Source organism: Protopterus annectens, chromosome 3.part0 (assembly GCF_019279795.1).
Source record: "Protopterus annectens isolate FY-2018-M chromosome 3.part0, PAN1.0, whole genome shotgun sequence".
In the NCBI taxonomy this organism is placed as follows: Eukaryota; Metazoa; Chordata; order Ceratodontiformes; family Protopteridae; genus Protopterus; species Protopterus annectens.
This window is the reverse complement of record NC_056731.1, coordinates 178,933,370-178,951,858: the sequence shown is the minus strand read 5'-3', so window position 1 is coordinate 178,951,858 and position 18,489 is coordinate 178,933,370. Positions and strand designations below refer to the sequence as shown.

General features: G+C 42.9%; 1 protein-coding gene across 1 annotated transcript in view; it reads left to right on the top strand.

Moving 5' to 3' along the window:
* Positions 1-18,489, top strand: part of SLC6A20 (solute carrier family 6 member 20) — an 817,648-nt gene that overhangs the window by 758,249 nt on the left and 40,910 nt on the right. Inside the window, exon 10 of the mRNA XM_044065525.1 lies at positions 80-245. Coding sequence (XP_043921460.1) covers positions 80-245 — 166 coding nt within the window. The remainder of the gene's footprint in view (positions 1-79; positions 246-18,489) is intronic.

The following is an 18,489-nucleotide window of genomic DNA, read 5'->3' as shown; positions in this document are numbered from 1 at the left end:
GGGCTGTTGTCTTTTTTATTGTATACCACTGCTTTTATTTTCTGCAAATCTTTGCTTTAACATGTTCTTCTATTTATAGATTTTCATCGGATATTGAGCTGATGCTTGGACACAAACTTAGCTGGTACTGGAAAATTATGTGGAGTGTTATCAGCCCTCTGTTGATAATCAGCCTGTTTATATTCTACATCATAGACTACATTTTGGCAGGGCAGCTGAGGTACCAGGCATGGGACTCCCATCTTGTAAGTATTTTTATTCATAGAAGTTCAAGCCGCCAGACTGTTAAATTGCATGCATAGATATATGTTTACATTTATTTTTCTTATATGTAAAGTGACCCATTTCCTCTTTTAGCTTCTCGACGGTCACATACCCTCACTGCAGAAAAAAAAGGTACTCTCATCTCAGCAGTTTCTCCACTGTAGGGCAGTTCAGGCCAGCCTTTTCATGCACATTGCAAACACAGATGTGACTTGTGAACAGTTGTATTTCATATATGCAGTCAGAAGAACTTTGTTAGAGGCACAGACTATAAAAATAAGCACTATAATTTCCCGTAATCAATTCTACAATAATCTAAAGATAAAAAGCTATATTTATATTATTTACTAGTTTAAGTAGCTAGATTACATTGCTGATCAGAGTCTAATCGTTTAGCTGGAGTCCTAATCATGTGTCAGTCATACAGAGCAGAAACATTTACAGAAGGACAGTCATTGTATGCAGTATATACAGTGCTGAAAATGGTATTCGACAACTATGGGAATGCTGGTCTGAAAAAATAAGGAAAATACCTAATGATAAACTTTGGTTTGAAGTACTGTGGAATCAAAGACATACATATTGCTTAAAAAACAAAAACATTATTTATATGAAATTACTTATATATATATATATATATATATATATATATATATATATATATATATATATGTGTGTGTGTGTGTGTGTGTGTGTGTGTGTATGTATATTGTGATCATAATGTGTCAGTCAGGTATTGATTTATGAAGTTCATATCAAACACCGGTAGAATGAAATGCAGGAACTTTATTCCAGATATCAGATAACTTTGTGATTTAGAGGGATAAAACGCTGTCACTATGACCCAGATGACCAAAATTCAGTTAGCAGCCCAGGTGCAGGAGATGCTGGCAAAGAAAACCAGGAGAGAGTGGGCAGTGTTGGCTCATCTATCGCGATAGAGGAAGGCAGTCAGATCCTACTGCAATGCTGTCAGCCTCCACCCCCCCCCCCAACTTCTATTGAAAGAGGGTTCCTAACATGAAGCATTGAGCACTGAGGATTAATGCTTAACATTAGCCAGGCCATGTAGCAGAGGTATCTCCACATGCATGTGTGAAAGCTTGTACATGCACTAAAGAGGGTGCACAGCAAGAATGAAATCATCAGCTGCCAGAGGAGGTGTTAAATTAATAAATCAAAACTCTAGCCTCTTGTGAAAGAACAGCTGATAAGTACTTGACTCTTGCTCCTAGCCTGGACAATATAATAAGGTAGTTAGTGAAAGATACTCCCTTCCACAGGCTGCTGTCAGACACTAAACTTTAGGTGGATGAGGGGAAAAAGAATTTGTCAGTGGTGTGACCAGGGAAAATGCATTTTAGTCAGGCAGAATCAGGAGGAAAGTGATTAAAAATATCGACGTTCAAGAACTCCATTCCTGTTTGCTTCTCCTTCTCATTATTATCAGATAATATTTTACAAACTTTAACATTAATTTATATTTTCAGAAGGTCTATAACATAAGATGAAATTACATAACTAATGTTATTCACTATACGTGGTAGTCAGTGGTAGCTGGTGAGTTTAAAGCAGGGAGAGGTCACACACAAATGCATATATACATACACACACTTGTGCACTTCCACAAATACACAGACACACACACACACACACACACACACACACACACACACACACACACACACACACACACTTTGCAAGTCTGAACCCATTTAAATTATGTCCCTTAGACTTACTTCAATATTCAAAGAGTAAAAGTCTGACTATGGTAATAAATTCTGAAATGATTAAATAGCATTTAAACCATTTATATTTATGAGGATCAATTTCTCAATATTATGAGATACCCCTTTTATATAGCAGCACGCTCTTTGTTAAACATTTACAAGAATATAAAACACTGCTTTACAGAAATGGATAACAATTTTGAGATATTAATTGTTGCAAACAAAACCAAGCACTGGCTAATCATAAGTTATGTACAGGTCAAGCTTTTAAAATACAAAACTTACCTGTAAATGTAAGCTTTATTCTTATGGACTTTGGTTTGGTTAGTAGTGTGTGTCTTCAATCCACTGCTGTGAAGACAGTCCCTGGGATTCACAAAGGCCGATTTTCCATGCATGAACAGTGTAGGAGCCCCTGCACAGAAAATGGCCGCCGAGCAATCCAGGAAAGTGCCATTTTCGTGTGCATGAACGGCCCTACACTGTTCTAGCACAGAAAACTGGCAAATATGCAAATCACCTCATTTTCTGGTGAAAACCCTGCAAATGAGGTGATTTTGTGATCCACGAAGCTGCCAGGTCTCCGTGCTAGAACAGTGTCAGTGCAGAAATATATCCAGCTAGTAACCGAATACATTTCTGCATCTGACAAAACGGAGGCATGACAGCTCATGTAAAAGCATGTATTATGTTTAATAATGGTCAAATATAATGCCATTGGCATGAAAAACAGTTTATTTTTTTTTTTAAATTAAACTTTTTTTTGGCAGATCTCAGCCATTTAAGGCATGACAGCTCGTGTAAAAGCATGTATTATGTTTAATACACATGCCAATGGTCAAATATAATGCCATTGGCATGAAAAACAGTTTTTTTTTTTTTTTTAATTAAACTTTTTTTTGGCAGATCTCAGCCATTTAAGCTTAGGACAGCAGCACACAAACGGGATTGTTCCGAAAATAAAAAAATGAGAAAAGTCAATTTTAAGTTAATTCTGCATTATGACATTGCAGTCAATGGCATGCAGAATGTAAACAATACCAGGGAGCACTGGTTGTCAGGGAGAAAGGGTCCGTTTAAGTGCAGTAACTAACAAATTACACACTGGGGTATGCAAATAAGGGGAGTTATACTGAATCACAGAATTCTTCAAAGTGTCAGCTTGTACCTAACCGTGTAGGTGCAGCAATACAACAGTGCAAGTGTAAGAACTGAATGACTTCATAAGGGGGTGTCATGCTTTCTGTAAGCTCATTGGAGCTCTGTGGCCTGTGTTTGCCCTTAGCTAAGCACAGCTACAGAAGGGGCTAAGCACAGCTAAGGAATGGGGTGTGTCAGATGTGCCTGAGCACTGTTTATATAGCCTAAATGGGTGTGTGTGCGTTGCGCACTGGGATTTAAACCAAAAAAAAAAAAAAAAAGAGGAAATGGCAGCACTGTTTACATATGAGCACTGGGTATGCATGGTGTTACTCAAGGCTTAAATAGGGAGGAAATGGGAAGGGGAAAAAGCACTAGGAAGGCAATCAAGGAAAACTATAAAAGCTGGCAGGTGGAATGTATCAGAATCAAACAATTACACACGCAGCAGCCCAGCACACTACTATAAACTATGCAAACACCTTTCAGACTGTTTTTTCCCACAAACCTTACCCTCCCGGTGTACACAGATGGGGGATTTTTAACTAGCAAAACTAACTAAAAATGTTGGAGGCTGCTGCTGCTTTACTCCATCAATATGTGCTAGAGACTGAGAGTGGTGAGGAGGAGAATGCTGACAACCGACCCACAGTGAGGAGGAGGTGAAGAGTGTACAGATCCAGGGTAACCTACCAGGGCCTACATCTGCTGGAGATAGTAGAGCGGGTGGACAGGGACATTCTACAGCAAATCATTGAGCTGTGCCGGCCATGCCTCACACACAGAACTAATAGAGGAGAACCCATCCCAGTGGATATCAAGGTATGTCTAGGCTTAAGAATACTAGCCACAGGTACCTTCCAAAGACCAACTGGGGATATCATGGGGGTCTCACAGGCATCAGCATCCAGGGTACTCCAGCAGTTCCTGGATGCCATGACACAACATGCCAATGAGCACATACATTTCCCCACCAACTGTGAGGCGCTGACCAGACGTATATGTCTCTTCCACCGTACAGCAGAATACCCTGAGGTAGTTGGTGCTATAGACTGCATGCACATACACATCAAAGCACCACCCGGTGAGCGGGGCAGGGCCTACACAAACCTCAAGGGCTTCCCCTCCATCAACTGCCAGTTCGTGTGCAATGCCCAGGGCATTATCATGAATGTGTGTGCTGGCAGGCATGGAAGCTATCACAACTCCCACATCTGGCATTGTTCACAGCAGTATTGGGCGTTTGCCAGTGGGGACATCCCATATTGCCATCTAGTGGCTATGCACTGCAGCCGTGGCTGATGACACCCATCAAAAATGCACACTCACCTGAACAGGAACACCATAATGAGGCACACACACAAACCAGGATCATTGTAGAGTGTGTGTTTGGGATGCTCAAGTCACGGTTCCATTGTCTTGACATATACAGTGGAGCCTTGCAGTACTCTCCAGCTACATGTACACAAATGTTCATAGTATGTGCCATGCTACACAATATGATCCTGCAGAAACAGCTGCAGCACGAAAGATGGGGCAGGGCCACACAGCCCCCCCGCCATTGCCAAGGCCAGCACAGGCACAAAGGGACTCGGAGGAGGAACAACCTGAGCCTGCCCCTGTGCAGAAGGAGGCATGCACAGTATGCCCAGACCTTGGCAAAGAGGAAACCCATAACACACACACTGACACTGTAGGGACCCAGGGACTGATACCTCTCTCTGACTTGCACATACAGTAAAAGGGATGCCAAACATGACACTACCTGAGCTTTACCATGTATAGGGAATGTACTATGTGCATGCAACATAGTCAGCCCTCCAGCACTGTCCTCAATACTGGCCCAGCAACAAGGTAAGTCACTCTTCCTATCAATTATTGAATAGAGTAGTATGTTCTCATACTTGCATGTATGATATGGATGCAAGAATGCAAGGGAATTGGGTGGCTGAATGGGATAGCAACAAACAGCTATATGGGACAGCAGGAAACTCATAACAAATACTGATGTCAACATAATAGGCAGCACTACACAAGGTGACAACCCCCACCGCAGTACATGTGATGGCCCAAAGAACTGTGGGTGTCAATAGGGCACACACATGGATGTCAGTGAGGGTCACATACCCACCACCAGCCTCACCCAGCAGGACAGGTGTAGATGACCATAAAGAAAGGCCGGGCTAAGGCCCCCAAATGATGGCAATGGTGAACAGCCCCCCACCAGACCTACACAGACATGCTACAACAGGTTTGGCAGTTGCATTCTAGTTCTGAAGGTTAAGAAGTCTGAAACTGAAATATATGCCACTAAGATCTAACATGTGTACTCTACTGATATGCCTCCTGTCTGCATGATAGGTCACATACAATATGAAATGGAAGCCAACAGAGTAACCAAAATACCAGTACAGTCATTTCAAATGTTAAAGTCTGCAGGTGTGCCCCCCCCCCCATCCCATGTAGAAATGCAGTAACAGATGGCCTGCAGCACTCTCAAATGGCCTACAGTCCTCTGGCAAGGGCCCATGCCTCACCCATAATGCCAATGTATGGAATGTCAGGGGGTCCAAACTAACAACCTAACACAGTAAACAGAAAACAAATGCAAGGCCATGTTGTCAAATCCCAGTAGCATGCCTCCCCATGTCCTACTGCAAGGACTGTGGATCAGGCCAGAAATACTACTGGGATAAAGCCCCAACTATAGAGATACCTCTAAGATATTGCTTACATAATGTTAGGTGGAGGAGAGAATAATGGGGGGGGGGTGTAGACGCATGGATGTCATGGAGTGTGTGAAGTCTGAAACTCTAATGTCTGCCCATACTACTCCCGACTGCAAACCCATGAATGAATAGCCACAAAACCGCGTGTAAACCACAATGTGAAGGTAAGCTGATCAGATATATGAGTATTGCCTCTGGATAACCTGGGTGCATCTGTACAGCTGAGAGGTGTGGCCCCTGCATGATATAGCCATTCCGTGAAGTTGAGTAAAACACAAGGAGGGGATCCCCAGCCAGCATACTAACAGGGTGCTGAACCATTTACACAGAACCAGCAGTCTATTGTCTGGAGCTACCCCACCACAATGGCAGGTGTGTGCCAGAATGTGTAGTCTATATGCCTCAGAATTTTGGTAACAGCTTCATTCATCTTGTATTTCCCAGTAAATAACTGTGAGCAAAGAATGATAACTGTCAGTAGTTGATGACATGACACATCACAGTGTAAAACAGTACATATGTCAGAATATCTATGCTATAACCAAACATTTCACACAAGCAGCACAGACAGCAATAGTTACAGTATCCTCCGTATGTTAAGCTCATTGTATCTCCATATTGGCAACCTATCTACAGATTTCCTGCAGAAACAGTTTGCTAGGTGTAGCTGTAGCACACAAACCCCTGAACTGGAGTCCAACCCTTCCTGGAATGGATGCACACACTCAATATAGAAGGTCATACTGGGTATGATCCTACACTTAGAGAAATAAAACCCATGTCTCACAACACAGTGGACTACAGATATCAGTTATTCGCAGCTGTCTGTGCACACACACCAAATTGCACACCATTGATACTTCACACCCACATTGGATAGGAATACTCACACATATCTAAGGCCAACATAATATAAAATATCAAACATACACACAGAGATGTGGGAAAGAGAAAGACAGACACTGACAGAAAGAATCCCATTATGAGGCCTCTCCCACCCACTACACATCCAATTGGCCTATATCACATGCTGTGCTGATGTCATTCACTGTAGAAATACCTTTGGTTATCCCTCATCCTTATAGTCTCAGTGGTGCTTGTGATAACTGTGTAACACTACAGTACAAAGAGGTATCCATGTAACAGCTGTAATCTCAGTCCTGTCAAATGTAAACTTGTGTGTGTGTGTGTGTGTGTGTGTGTGTGTGTGTGTGTGTGTTTCTAGATGAATGTGGTTAAGGCCGTTCACACTCACTAAACTTCCCTGATTTTGTGGTCATTCACACTTACACTTTCCTTATCCCTCCTTTAGCACTGCTGCTGATGTCGCTCACCTTCAAAGATACCTTTGGACAGCTTGCAAACATATAAGCTCTGTGGTGCTTGCAATAACTGCATAATACTATAGTGTAGCAAACTAGTTAGGTAGCAGTTCTAATCCTGATCCTAGCAACTGTGTAAATGTGAGTGTTTGTATGAGAGAGTGTGTGTATCCTTGTAGAGACCTAATTTTGTGGTCATTCACATGTACAACACTTCCCTTACCCCTCCTTTAGCACTGCTGCTGCTGATGTCACTCACCTTTAAAGATACCATTGCACAGCTTTCCAACATGTAAGCTCTGTGGCACATGTGATAAATGCAGAACAATGTAGTAGCAATAACTACATAGGTAGGGGTTTGAATCTCATTCCTAGCAAGTGTTTCTGTGTGTACATATGTCTGTACCTCAAAGATGTTGGCATCATTTACACCAGTACACATCTCAGTGCCTGACTTTAGCAGTCCTGCAGATATCATTCACCTTAGAAGTACCTGTTGGCAACCCTAAACTATGTAAGGTCAGTGGTGCATGTGGTAAATGCATAACCATAATGGTCTGAAAAGATAATTAGATAGAGGTTTGAACCTTACTCAATGTAAATGTATGTGGAGGGTAAAATGGTTTGTGGAATCTCTCACCCACTATATCACCCAATGGCAGTATTTACAAGGGCTGGTGATATTCCTTAACTTAGAAGTACCTTGGGACAACATCCATTCTATAAGCTCTGTGGCATGTGCGATAAATGTGTAACACTATGATAGCAAGACATATCTAGGTAGGGGTTCGAAACTTAGTACTGGCAAGTGTGTGTGTCCGTCATCAGTATCCTGCGTGGGGGCTGGTGTGATTGTGTAATAACAGGATCCACTGGGGGTGGGTTTTGCTAAATTATTATGTTGAGGAATTAGTATATGCTACAATGTCCACATTACAAGGCCAAGAGTTGTCAAAGACTATTGAGGTTGCTGTAGACAATTCACAGCCCTAAATGTTTAGTGCCATGGGCAATGACTATGCAACAGTATGGATTAGTGAACAATATAGGCAACCCTTCTAATACTCAGAGACCACCCTCCACCCACGAATCATACATAAGCACACTTGGCACACCACACACTATATTGGTAGTTCCCCTGCATATTGCCTTCCAGATAGTACCCATGGTGTGATTTCAGTGGACTACATGCCTGCTGACCACAACAGTGCCACTGACATCCAAAAGTACTTTGATGTGTTACATCTCCTGACTGAGTGTGTGTTATCCAGCAAGTAAAAGGACATGGCACCCTGTTCCATGCCCTCAGTAGCCCAATCAATGTGTACAGTGTCCCTTTTGCTTTGTTCCCCACTGGACGTCTGCAACAACTGTGGAGTCTGCAAACATACCCCACAAAGGGAATACCATGTCTTATACACATGCCCTGTATGGACAGATGCCAATAACTCCAATAAATATCTGTATCATACTGCCAATGTAGGTGCAATCACTACCTCAGTTACATAGCCAGGTCTCACCAAATGAGGTCAGGAATGCTACATCAGAGAATATGAAACTGTCCACACAACATTCCCCAGAGACCTCAAGCACACTGCCACACTTCAAAGAACATGCATGTGGGACATGTGTACAACCCAGACACTGTTGATGTTATGGAATATAAATCACATACATGGGAAGCAGTGCACATCACTGGCCACCCACAATAGAAATCTGGATGAGTGGATGGGGAATACAGTACCCACCCCTGGGAACTACTCCAGTGACTATACTCCTGAGCCACACTGGGGACTATTGTCATGTGGCCTGATGCCAAGGTATTCCCTTGGGCTAGCCTTGTAGAGCCTTCAGGCCCATTCACCTACTACACACCTATGAAGCAATGAAACTATGGATCACAGTACTGGCAAAGTGTGTGTGTGTGTGTGTGTGTGTGTGTGTGTGTGTCTGTGTGTGTGTGTGTGTGTGTGTGTGTGTGTGTGTGTGTGTGTGTGTCTGTGTGTAATCCAACAGTCATGGGACACCACCTTTCCCTGCAACAGTGTCCTCCTTCTGATGTACACTTTAGTAATGGCAGGGGACCATCACATTGTCTCTCAGTGTTTGGAGGACAGTGTCTGGGGTCTGTTGGCTCTAGCTAGTACCATGCATTCATGTACCTGTTTCTAGAGTGCCTATGTGTATGATTCCACAGTCATGCAGCTATTTCCCATTGCCATGGAGGCAGTGAAGACATCCACCCCTGTTTTCATGGTTGCAAAGTCAGCTTTGGAAAGGTTTTGCTAGATGGTTATCTTTATGGGGGGTGTGGCTGACATGTTGAGTTCCATGTTGATTACAGCCTGTGTGAATCTCACCATGCAGGGATTGACATCTGTGGATGAGCAACAGTCCCATATTTAAGTAGTCAATGCAGGTCAAGGTTGTTGCATCCTGTACCAGGGGTCAGTATGAGCTGGTCTATGGTAATGGAAATGATGAATCCCAGAAGTGTTGGGCCACTGTACTGGCACTTGGCTACATTCCCCAGTTGATGGAGAGGTAGCTGAAGACTCGTACTATGTCAGTGTTGCATTGGACCATCATAGATGGCAGGGTGTTGAGGAATGTACATTGACAGTCTTGGGACATAGATGTGGACCCACAGCAGGCTATGGTCTGGATTGCACTGTTACCCGAAGGCAGTTGTACCGGAAGTATCTCCAATGCATTATGTTGGGATACTAGTCTGGAGGTGTTCCTATCCATAATGAATATGGAGACAATACCACCTGTGGAGGTGTGGTGTGGTCCATGTTTGGGGTCTGAAAGCTGTGGAATGCATCATAGCTTGATACTGCAGGTCTGCTGTTTGCTGCTGTGAACCACCTATCCATTACAGCAGACATGTGTCCTCCACTCCAATGACTGCTATGAGTGACTGCATCCTGACAGTTAGATGTCCACTGTTGAGCAGCATGACCCTCAGATTGCATACATGTGTAGCTGTTATGGTGGTAATAACATTAGGAACACTGCCTAATAAGGCACCTTAGGGGTGGCAAGACATTTAGCCAGTACCTGGCAACCCAGCAGTGAGAGATGTAGGCCATCCATGGCAAGTCATTGGGTTTTGTCAATCATGTCATCCCAAACTTAGAGGTTCTGGATCCTGGATCCCCTGAAAATGACACATAACATGTAAGCCAGTGTTGCAGTCAATCATCCATTGATAGTACCGCAGCAACATTCTGGTTGACATTGGTACACTGCCCAGGGCTATTGTCACACCTGCCTGGACCACATAATCAGAGAGTTCAATCATGTCTCCTGTCATGTAGTCCAGGGAGGTGTCCCAAGTCATTCACACCTACATGGATATGGAGTGATACTCGTAATTGTTGTGGAGTGACATGACTGGCTGTATCATGTGTTAGATGCTGGCATGTGATAGATATTTGGCTACCTGCTCCATATTCAACTTAGTGAGTGGGATGTGTGTGCCTCAGTATTAAGTTACCCATGATCGCTGTATTGTGCAAGGTGGTTAGCCTTAGGAGCTTAGGTTGGGGGCACACTGTGTAGGATAAATATGTGTCCCATGGCATGTGCCATGTAGCGGTGTATGAGTGGGTGTCTGCCTTGCTGGTCTGTGCTGTTTGGGTAAATGTCCATTGAGTGCCTCTGGCAAGGTGGGTGTGTGGCTTTTCACTGTATGTCATGGCTGTCAAAGTGGGTATCATGGTGCGCTACATGTTCCACATGGTATGGTACAGGTGTTGATCTTATCCTCTTGACCTGCTGGTCCAGTCTTTGCTGGAGTGTGCATATGTCCACATTGGGTGATATATTGGTCACCCTCACAGGTCTGATTGTCTGGAGTTTAGAGAGTAGGGTTGTCTGTTTAAATGAGGCAGTTGCAACAGTGCCCCAGAATGGACTAGTGCACTAGGTTAATGGGTGAAAGCACAGATAACTGCACTTCAAACATGCCAGGAGGGGTAGACATAACTAGTACATACTGGGGCTACATCTGTGATGAACGAGTACTCCTGACAGCTCACAGGTGTACAACACTTTTTGATACAATAACCTGGTGAAGTGCCAAGCCATAACGCTAGTTGAAGTGCAAGACATAATGAATTAGCATAATGTATGGGTGGAACAGAAGACAGACTGTCTGCCACCTGTAATACTTTATCACAGCTGCGCAGTTAGCATCTTTGGCCATGTGACAGTTCAGTAAGCTCTGTAGCACGTGCGGTAACTGTGTAACCCTATAGTAGACATACCTAGATAGGCAGGAGTTCTAATCCCAATACTGGCACGTGTGTGAATCATGTACTGTCTGGCTCATAGCATTTTTGACCTGTGTACTACCCTTTACACTTCCCTTCACTCCAATTTAGTAGACCTGTTGATATCATCCACCTTAGAAGTACCTTTGGAAGAGGTGGAAATGTATAAGCTCTGTAGCGTGTCTCATAACTATGTAGAACTATATTAGGAATATATAGATAGGCAGAAGTTCTAATCATAATGCTAGCAACTGTGTGTGTGTGTGTGTGTGTGTGTGTGTGTGTGTGTGTGTGTGTGTGAGGATCATATCTTGCATGGCTTATACCATATCCCATTTTGATGTGTACACCATACACGGCTGGTGACCACCTACCGCTACCATTACTTTATATTGTGTGGTAACAGCATCTGCCTCATATGCAGCAGGTTAAACCATTGTACAGTCTTCTGTACAGTTGTATCTGGAATATCCATATGTTTAAAACCTATACATGGTTGGAAATGGTCTGTGTGCCTTAACAATGCCCATGTATGTGATATTATAGCCAAATAGGCCACAGTGAGTGTCCTGACACATATGGCAGCATGAGGTATCATACCTGACTGAAACATGCTGATAGGACATCTGCCACTCTCACAGGTGGCCTGCCCTGTAGGCACAATACATGAGTCCAGATGCTTGGTTTTACAAGTGAACTGTACCTGTTATAGGTCACTTTAAAGGCTGGAAGTGCTGTGGACTGTCTTATTGTGGTCCTAATTAATATGTAACAGGAACACGTTACATCTTAAGAGGGGTGTGTACACAATTTATATCCACTGTATACCAGTAATGTGTCACGCATGACCCTACCTTAGGCCGTTTGTCCAACACAATTTGCTTACATCTGTCCAAACGTCTTGGCACTGACAGGTTGTGAGGTAAGCTACAGGAATGTTTAATTCACATCAGATAGGCCCCAGTGGTGACCACTGTGATGCAATACAGTTAACCCCAGCACAAGTGAACATGCACAACAAGCAATATACGTATTACATAAAGCAATATAGCTATTACTGATGGTTGTGTGCATGGTACATTGCATGCACTTCACATACCTGGGTATTGTCAGGCAACAACAGAACAATGTCATACTCACCAGCTTCAGGCTGCTCTCCCATATACAGACAAGAGGGTCTGAGGTAGTTGTGAGAGGGAGTTATTGTCAGCAGACACATGTGGCCTTGGTACAGGATGGATGCAGCATGTCTGCACATCTACAGTACTAACTGCAGTAATACACAATGTCCTGTCCTCACCGTAGATGTGCACCTCTGTGCATTAGAAAACCCCATCCACAACTGCAATCGGACCTGACACATGTATGTCTGATACATTAGTGTACTAATCCCCACTGGGCCCTTACCTGCACAGTCCTCATTATGTGTGTGTGTGTGTGTGTGTGTGTGTGTGTGTGTGTGTGTGTGCGTGCGTGTGTGTGTGTGTGTGTGTGTGTGTGTGCAACCCAACTCCACAATGTTTCCCTCAGTGTCATGGCTTATGCGTTTGGCATGTGGCCCAATTGTGCTGAGGAGTTCCTCGGTGGGTGTCAGCGGGGGCTGGATGGCTGGGCCCCCACCTGTGGCTAGCCGGTCCCTTACTATAGCAGCATCCCACTGACAGGCATGGCATTTGAGGTCAGTGGCCCGATACTGCACATGCTCATAAGTTCTGCTGTACAGGCTGGCATCATTTACCCTGTGGACCATATTGTTCCACAGGGCAGTCCTCTCCAGCACATCTTCTACTGTCCGTCCAAATGACAGGACATAATGTCCAATCACATATTGGGTGATGATGTCTGTTTCCCCAACAGAGAACGCTGGTAGGCGAGCACTCTGCATGTTACCTTGAAGACATAAACAGGAAAAAAGTCACAGGACCTCATATAGTTGTCAAAATGCACATCAACAGTGGATATTCCTTGCAAATAATCCACACTACACCAAAACCCTCCAAGCTATCATGGCTATAGCAGCTTGCATTATACACCTGTCCCTGAGCTATCTTATTCTCCCAATGTTGTGCAATTGATTGTATAATCCTCTATCCTCCATTCATTTCTGTGTAGAGGGTTGACAGTGGGCATATTCCATGTGGATGGTGTGTGGATGATGGCAGGTCTGTGTTTGACTGTGGTGTGTGATGGAGCTCTGAGCACATGCCTGAGTTCATGTAGGAGGCAGACACTGATGTTATTATGCCCCATGGAGATATGCTGTTGCTATCAGTAGGCAATATGTACATACTCACAATTGCAAAGGGGAGGAGTGTGGTTGATGTGCATATCTCCCTGTACAACTGGGGTGGACCTAAACTGTGTGACGCAGGTTGCCTATATCCATGACATGTGTGTATGAGGTGTTCTTTACCCCCAGTACAGGATGAATTGTGTTGTTTCATCTGAGACTTATAAGTGGAGACACAGTTGTAATTGTCTTTGGTGGTGTGGATATGTCTGATTCATAGTCATAATCAACCTTACAGGAAGTCACCTGTGAACTTACATGCTTGCTCGGATATAGATGGACTTGCTTCAAAGTTGTTGCCTGCACCTATGTGTCCCTGTACAGCCAATGTAGCAATCTATTATGTGGTTTGTGTATTGCTGCTGTCCGCCAAAGGGGATTACTCAACCTTGGTGGAGGCTGGATATACACGTCAGGTACTGCTGTGTTCATATAGCTACAGTGGATATAAAGGGAACACACCACTGATACACTGCCTGGTATTTGTGCAATTGGAACATGACACCACAATAACTCATTTCATACCAAATCCCACCTGTAATGTGACCTATAGCCTGTACAATTCAATTGAAAACATAATAATCAGGTCTGTGAAAACAGATGGACATAATACTCAGTACAATAAGTCACTTGAATGAGTGTGCACACCCTTAAACTGATATGTTTTGTATGCACCTCTTGAGATGGTTACAGCATTCATCCGTCTTGGTCTGCACTCGAACATCATGGCACATCTTCACTTGGCAATAGTTGTTCACCTTCCTAGAAACACCTTTGATTGTATTTTAATGGAATTGTACAGGTTAGGGGTCAACTAAAGATGAGAAACATTATGAAATGATCTTCTGTGGTCTGATTGTCATACAGTGCACATACCTGGCATTCAACAAGGGTGTCTACATTTGTGATATCCGCTGTATATAGGTGTGGATATAGCTGGTAGTGGTAGGCATGGACAGAGGGTCATAACACAGGTGGACACTTCTCTGATTAATAGCTGAATATCATGCCTACTCTAGTACCATATCAGTATCAGGGCAATGCAACAACCAGTAGCTGTACACATTTATGTCTGTTGTATGCACTGACACTGGTATTATGCACATGTGCAACATGCACAACCTATGTACCTGACACCCATGTGATTTAGTTTTGTGCCTTCCAGCTGAACATAAGCATACATACATGTGCTCAGGGGATACCTGGTATACATTTCTGTTGTATGTTAGTATGGCACTCTGTAGTTACAGTCTTGCTGCCCAATCATACTTAACCTGTTACAGCAGTACGTCTGGACAATGGCACACATAAATGGGTGTCAAAGGGAACATAAATAGTGATACTGTATTAATGTAGCTGCTCCATACATTAGTACGTTGATTGCACAGTAAGGTTTGACATCACTGTGATAACTAAATGTCCAACAGTCATAAGTAGGCTATTATGTTACAATCTCATTGCTCACAGACCTGCCAAAAGTTTGGCTGACATAACACAGGTATATGTGCATGTGACTACAGATATCAGTCATAAATGTGCTTATTTTCCAGCAGAACACTGTACAGTTGAATGCTATTAATTCAATACATAACATGCAGTTCAACACACGTCTGCAACAGTACTTTACTATGCACATGCCCTCTATAGGTCTCTTAGCTTTACAGGGCACACATGTGCCTTATTCATAATCACTGGTAACATGGATATGGAAAACATCCCATTAACTGGCCTAGCAGTGGCACAGTCACAACGGTTTGACAGACACCCCTGCGGTTGTCATACGTGAGCTGTCCTTTCCCAGGGTGAGTCAGGCTCATGAGCTGTGATCCCACCTCACAACCACTCAGAGCATCGCATCTGGACAATGCCTAAAATGATGGGGGGATACATATGGACAGACTTTAAATATCCCCGTTACAAACATAGGAAGTTCATATAATGATACATTTGGCATTACGGTGAATATTCTTAAGGATGTAGAGTCCTAAACTCAAGTGTTTGTCATTACCTGATGACTTCAATCCTTAGCTATTTGCCAGAAAAGTACAGATCTCAGGAGGAACAGACAAAGATACATGATGGTAAAATGTGGACATTCTGTGAAGATCTGTACAGTTGAGAGGTATGTCTGTGATATCTCCCACTGCAGAGAGGGACAGATGCTATGGCCATAGCAGCTGTTTAGCAGGACATTAGTACAGCATGTCTTGTTGGGGCATATATTCCTCCAAATCATATTTCCCATTATTACAGACCAAGTACAACATTCAGTTACTTGCTTACATGTTCCACTTGCTTACATGTTCCACTTTCTCTCTGTCTCCCTCTCTCTCTCTCTGTCTCCCACTATGGAGATAGATCTGGTTTGAATAAGTGGCAGCATGGCTTTTGTAGGTGATGCTCATGACCAGGTGATGGCCTGTGCACCTACTGGGGTTCCTCACTTGCTAATTGCATGCAGAGCAGCTGTGTAGTTCTTCCAATATCCAATGTCATGGCAACACACTCCTATAAATGAGTACTCCATGTTGGCATTGGCCCTTTCCCTTATTTGTGAGGAAGACATTCTGGAGTTGTGTGAGCTACTACCTCCTACAACAAGACTTGTCAAGACAAGCCAACTAAATGGTGGGGAAGGTTCAAGACTTAGGGGCAGAATGTGAGTATTGCTGTTATATGTTTGTAATACTGCTATTTTAACAGGGTTTGTCTGCACATGCTACTTCTGCATGGGTTTCAGTCTGACAAAGTTCTGTCTCTGCATATCTCTTAACTGTAGGGCCATCCACATAATGGCCACAGGTTAGCCTGTTATGTATGGGCTGTTCCCAAGACAGGTGTAGCATACTCTGGTGATTGCATTATGTGGATGGTAGCATCAATTTGTTTTTTTTTTACTTTATATCCCTCAGAAAAGATATGTTATAACAAACCATGTAACACCAGCAACTTTCTCAGTGTGTAACAGCAATATTTCATGTATGGCTATGTATATGGGCTTTTGTCCACCAGTTATGTCAGGCTTTGTCCAGATGTCATACAGTAGTAGGTGGATAGGTATACTGGTCTAGCATTATTTAGTGCTGTGATTCCTGTTGAGGGGAATGGCTAGGAAACATGTGAAGTCTCTACATTCAAGATGTTGGTGTATAGAGAATGCTATTAGATGGCCTTGTAACATATTTTATGTGGGGGACAGTAACACATGTTTTAAAACTAGGCAGTTAGAACATGTCAGACATATTACTGATAAGAAATATGTCAGTTCTATAGCTGTACATTTGACTAAATCTCACCATGGGGACATTAGTGGGTCTCAAGGTACTGTTTCTGAAAATGTCTGTTCCTCAGTATGATGAAACATTCATAAAAGGACAATTGTTATGTACAGACTCAATGTATTAATATTAACTGTGAGACTTCATCATGTAGGGGGTTAAATGACAAGTGTAATTGGAGGCTGTATATTCAATTATGTAATTAAGTGTTAATTGCTTCTTGTGATTAAGGCATGCATTTCTGGTAATGTTTACTCCTTGAAGGCTTTGGCCAAGACATCAGAGTATAATAAACATGTGTGAATTACTGGCTGGTTGTATTTTTCTTTGCTATGTTCAGACATTTTATTTGTTTTGCTAAGGGATTGTTGTATGTCTGACCATTGTGTATGGCCTATCATGATTTTGTAACAGTGTACTGTTCAGTTATTTATTTGGACTGGGGGGCAGATGTGAGTGTCATGGCTACTTTTGTATCCAACTGTGCATGCTTCCCCAGTTGTGGGTGGTCTATCAGCAGCATATGTTTGTATGGGCATTTTGGGACATGTATGCATACATACACACACACACACACACACACACACACACACACATATATCTATATATGTGTGTGTGTGTGTGTGTGTGTGTGTGTATATATATATATATATATATATATATGTACACATCAGTATTTATTGGTAATATATCTATATATTGTTGTACACATATATGAATCTCCCTACATATCTCACTCTCTCTCTCTATGTATGTTTCTATTCATATATTTATATTTATAGATACCAATCCTTCCTAATTGCACACTTATCTTTTCACTATTGTAAACTGGATGTAAAGAAGGGTATGTATGAGAAAACATCCTCAAACAATACAGATGAGGTGGCTTACTCGCAAATTGCATAGGCTATGGTGTGCAGAGTCCTGGGTTCAAGAACTGCAAGGACTATTTATTTTGCTGTTAGGCAGAAAAAGGACTGTTGGATAAAGAGTGGTTAAAGCAGCCTTGTGCGTGTTTGCGTGGGTTTGCATGACGGTAAGCGGTCCTAACGTACGGTTAAATTAATAGGCACTTATATCATGTAGGCTTCGCTTACAAGTGCACAAATCTGCTTAGCATTTACAGTTAAGCAATGCTTACACCTGCTAAGCATAACTCAGCCCTGGGAACCAGTGATCACATTCCAGTCTGATAAAATAGCAGGGTAATGATGTCTTTGATAAGTGTATTTAATTCCCTGTACATAACAAGCTTCTATGTGCTGTCATTACAGTAGCAAGGGGTGTGAGTATACTGTATGGGATACCTGAGTATACATGTGTAGTTGTGGACTCTGGGGAATGCAATCAGTAAATACTCACATCTATTGGTATTACCGATGGCATATTCCTCATAAAAGATGTTACAACAAACACAGTGACATCTGCAACTCTCTCAGGGTATGACAGCAGTATG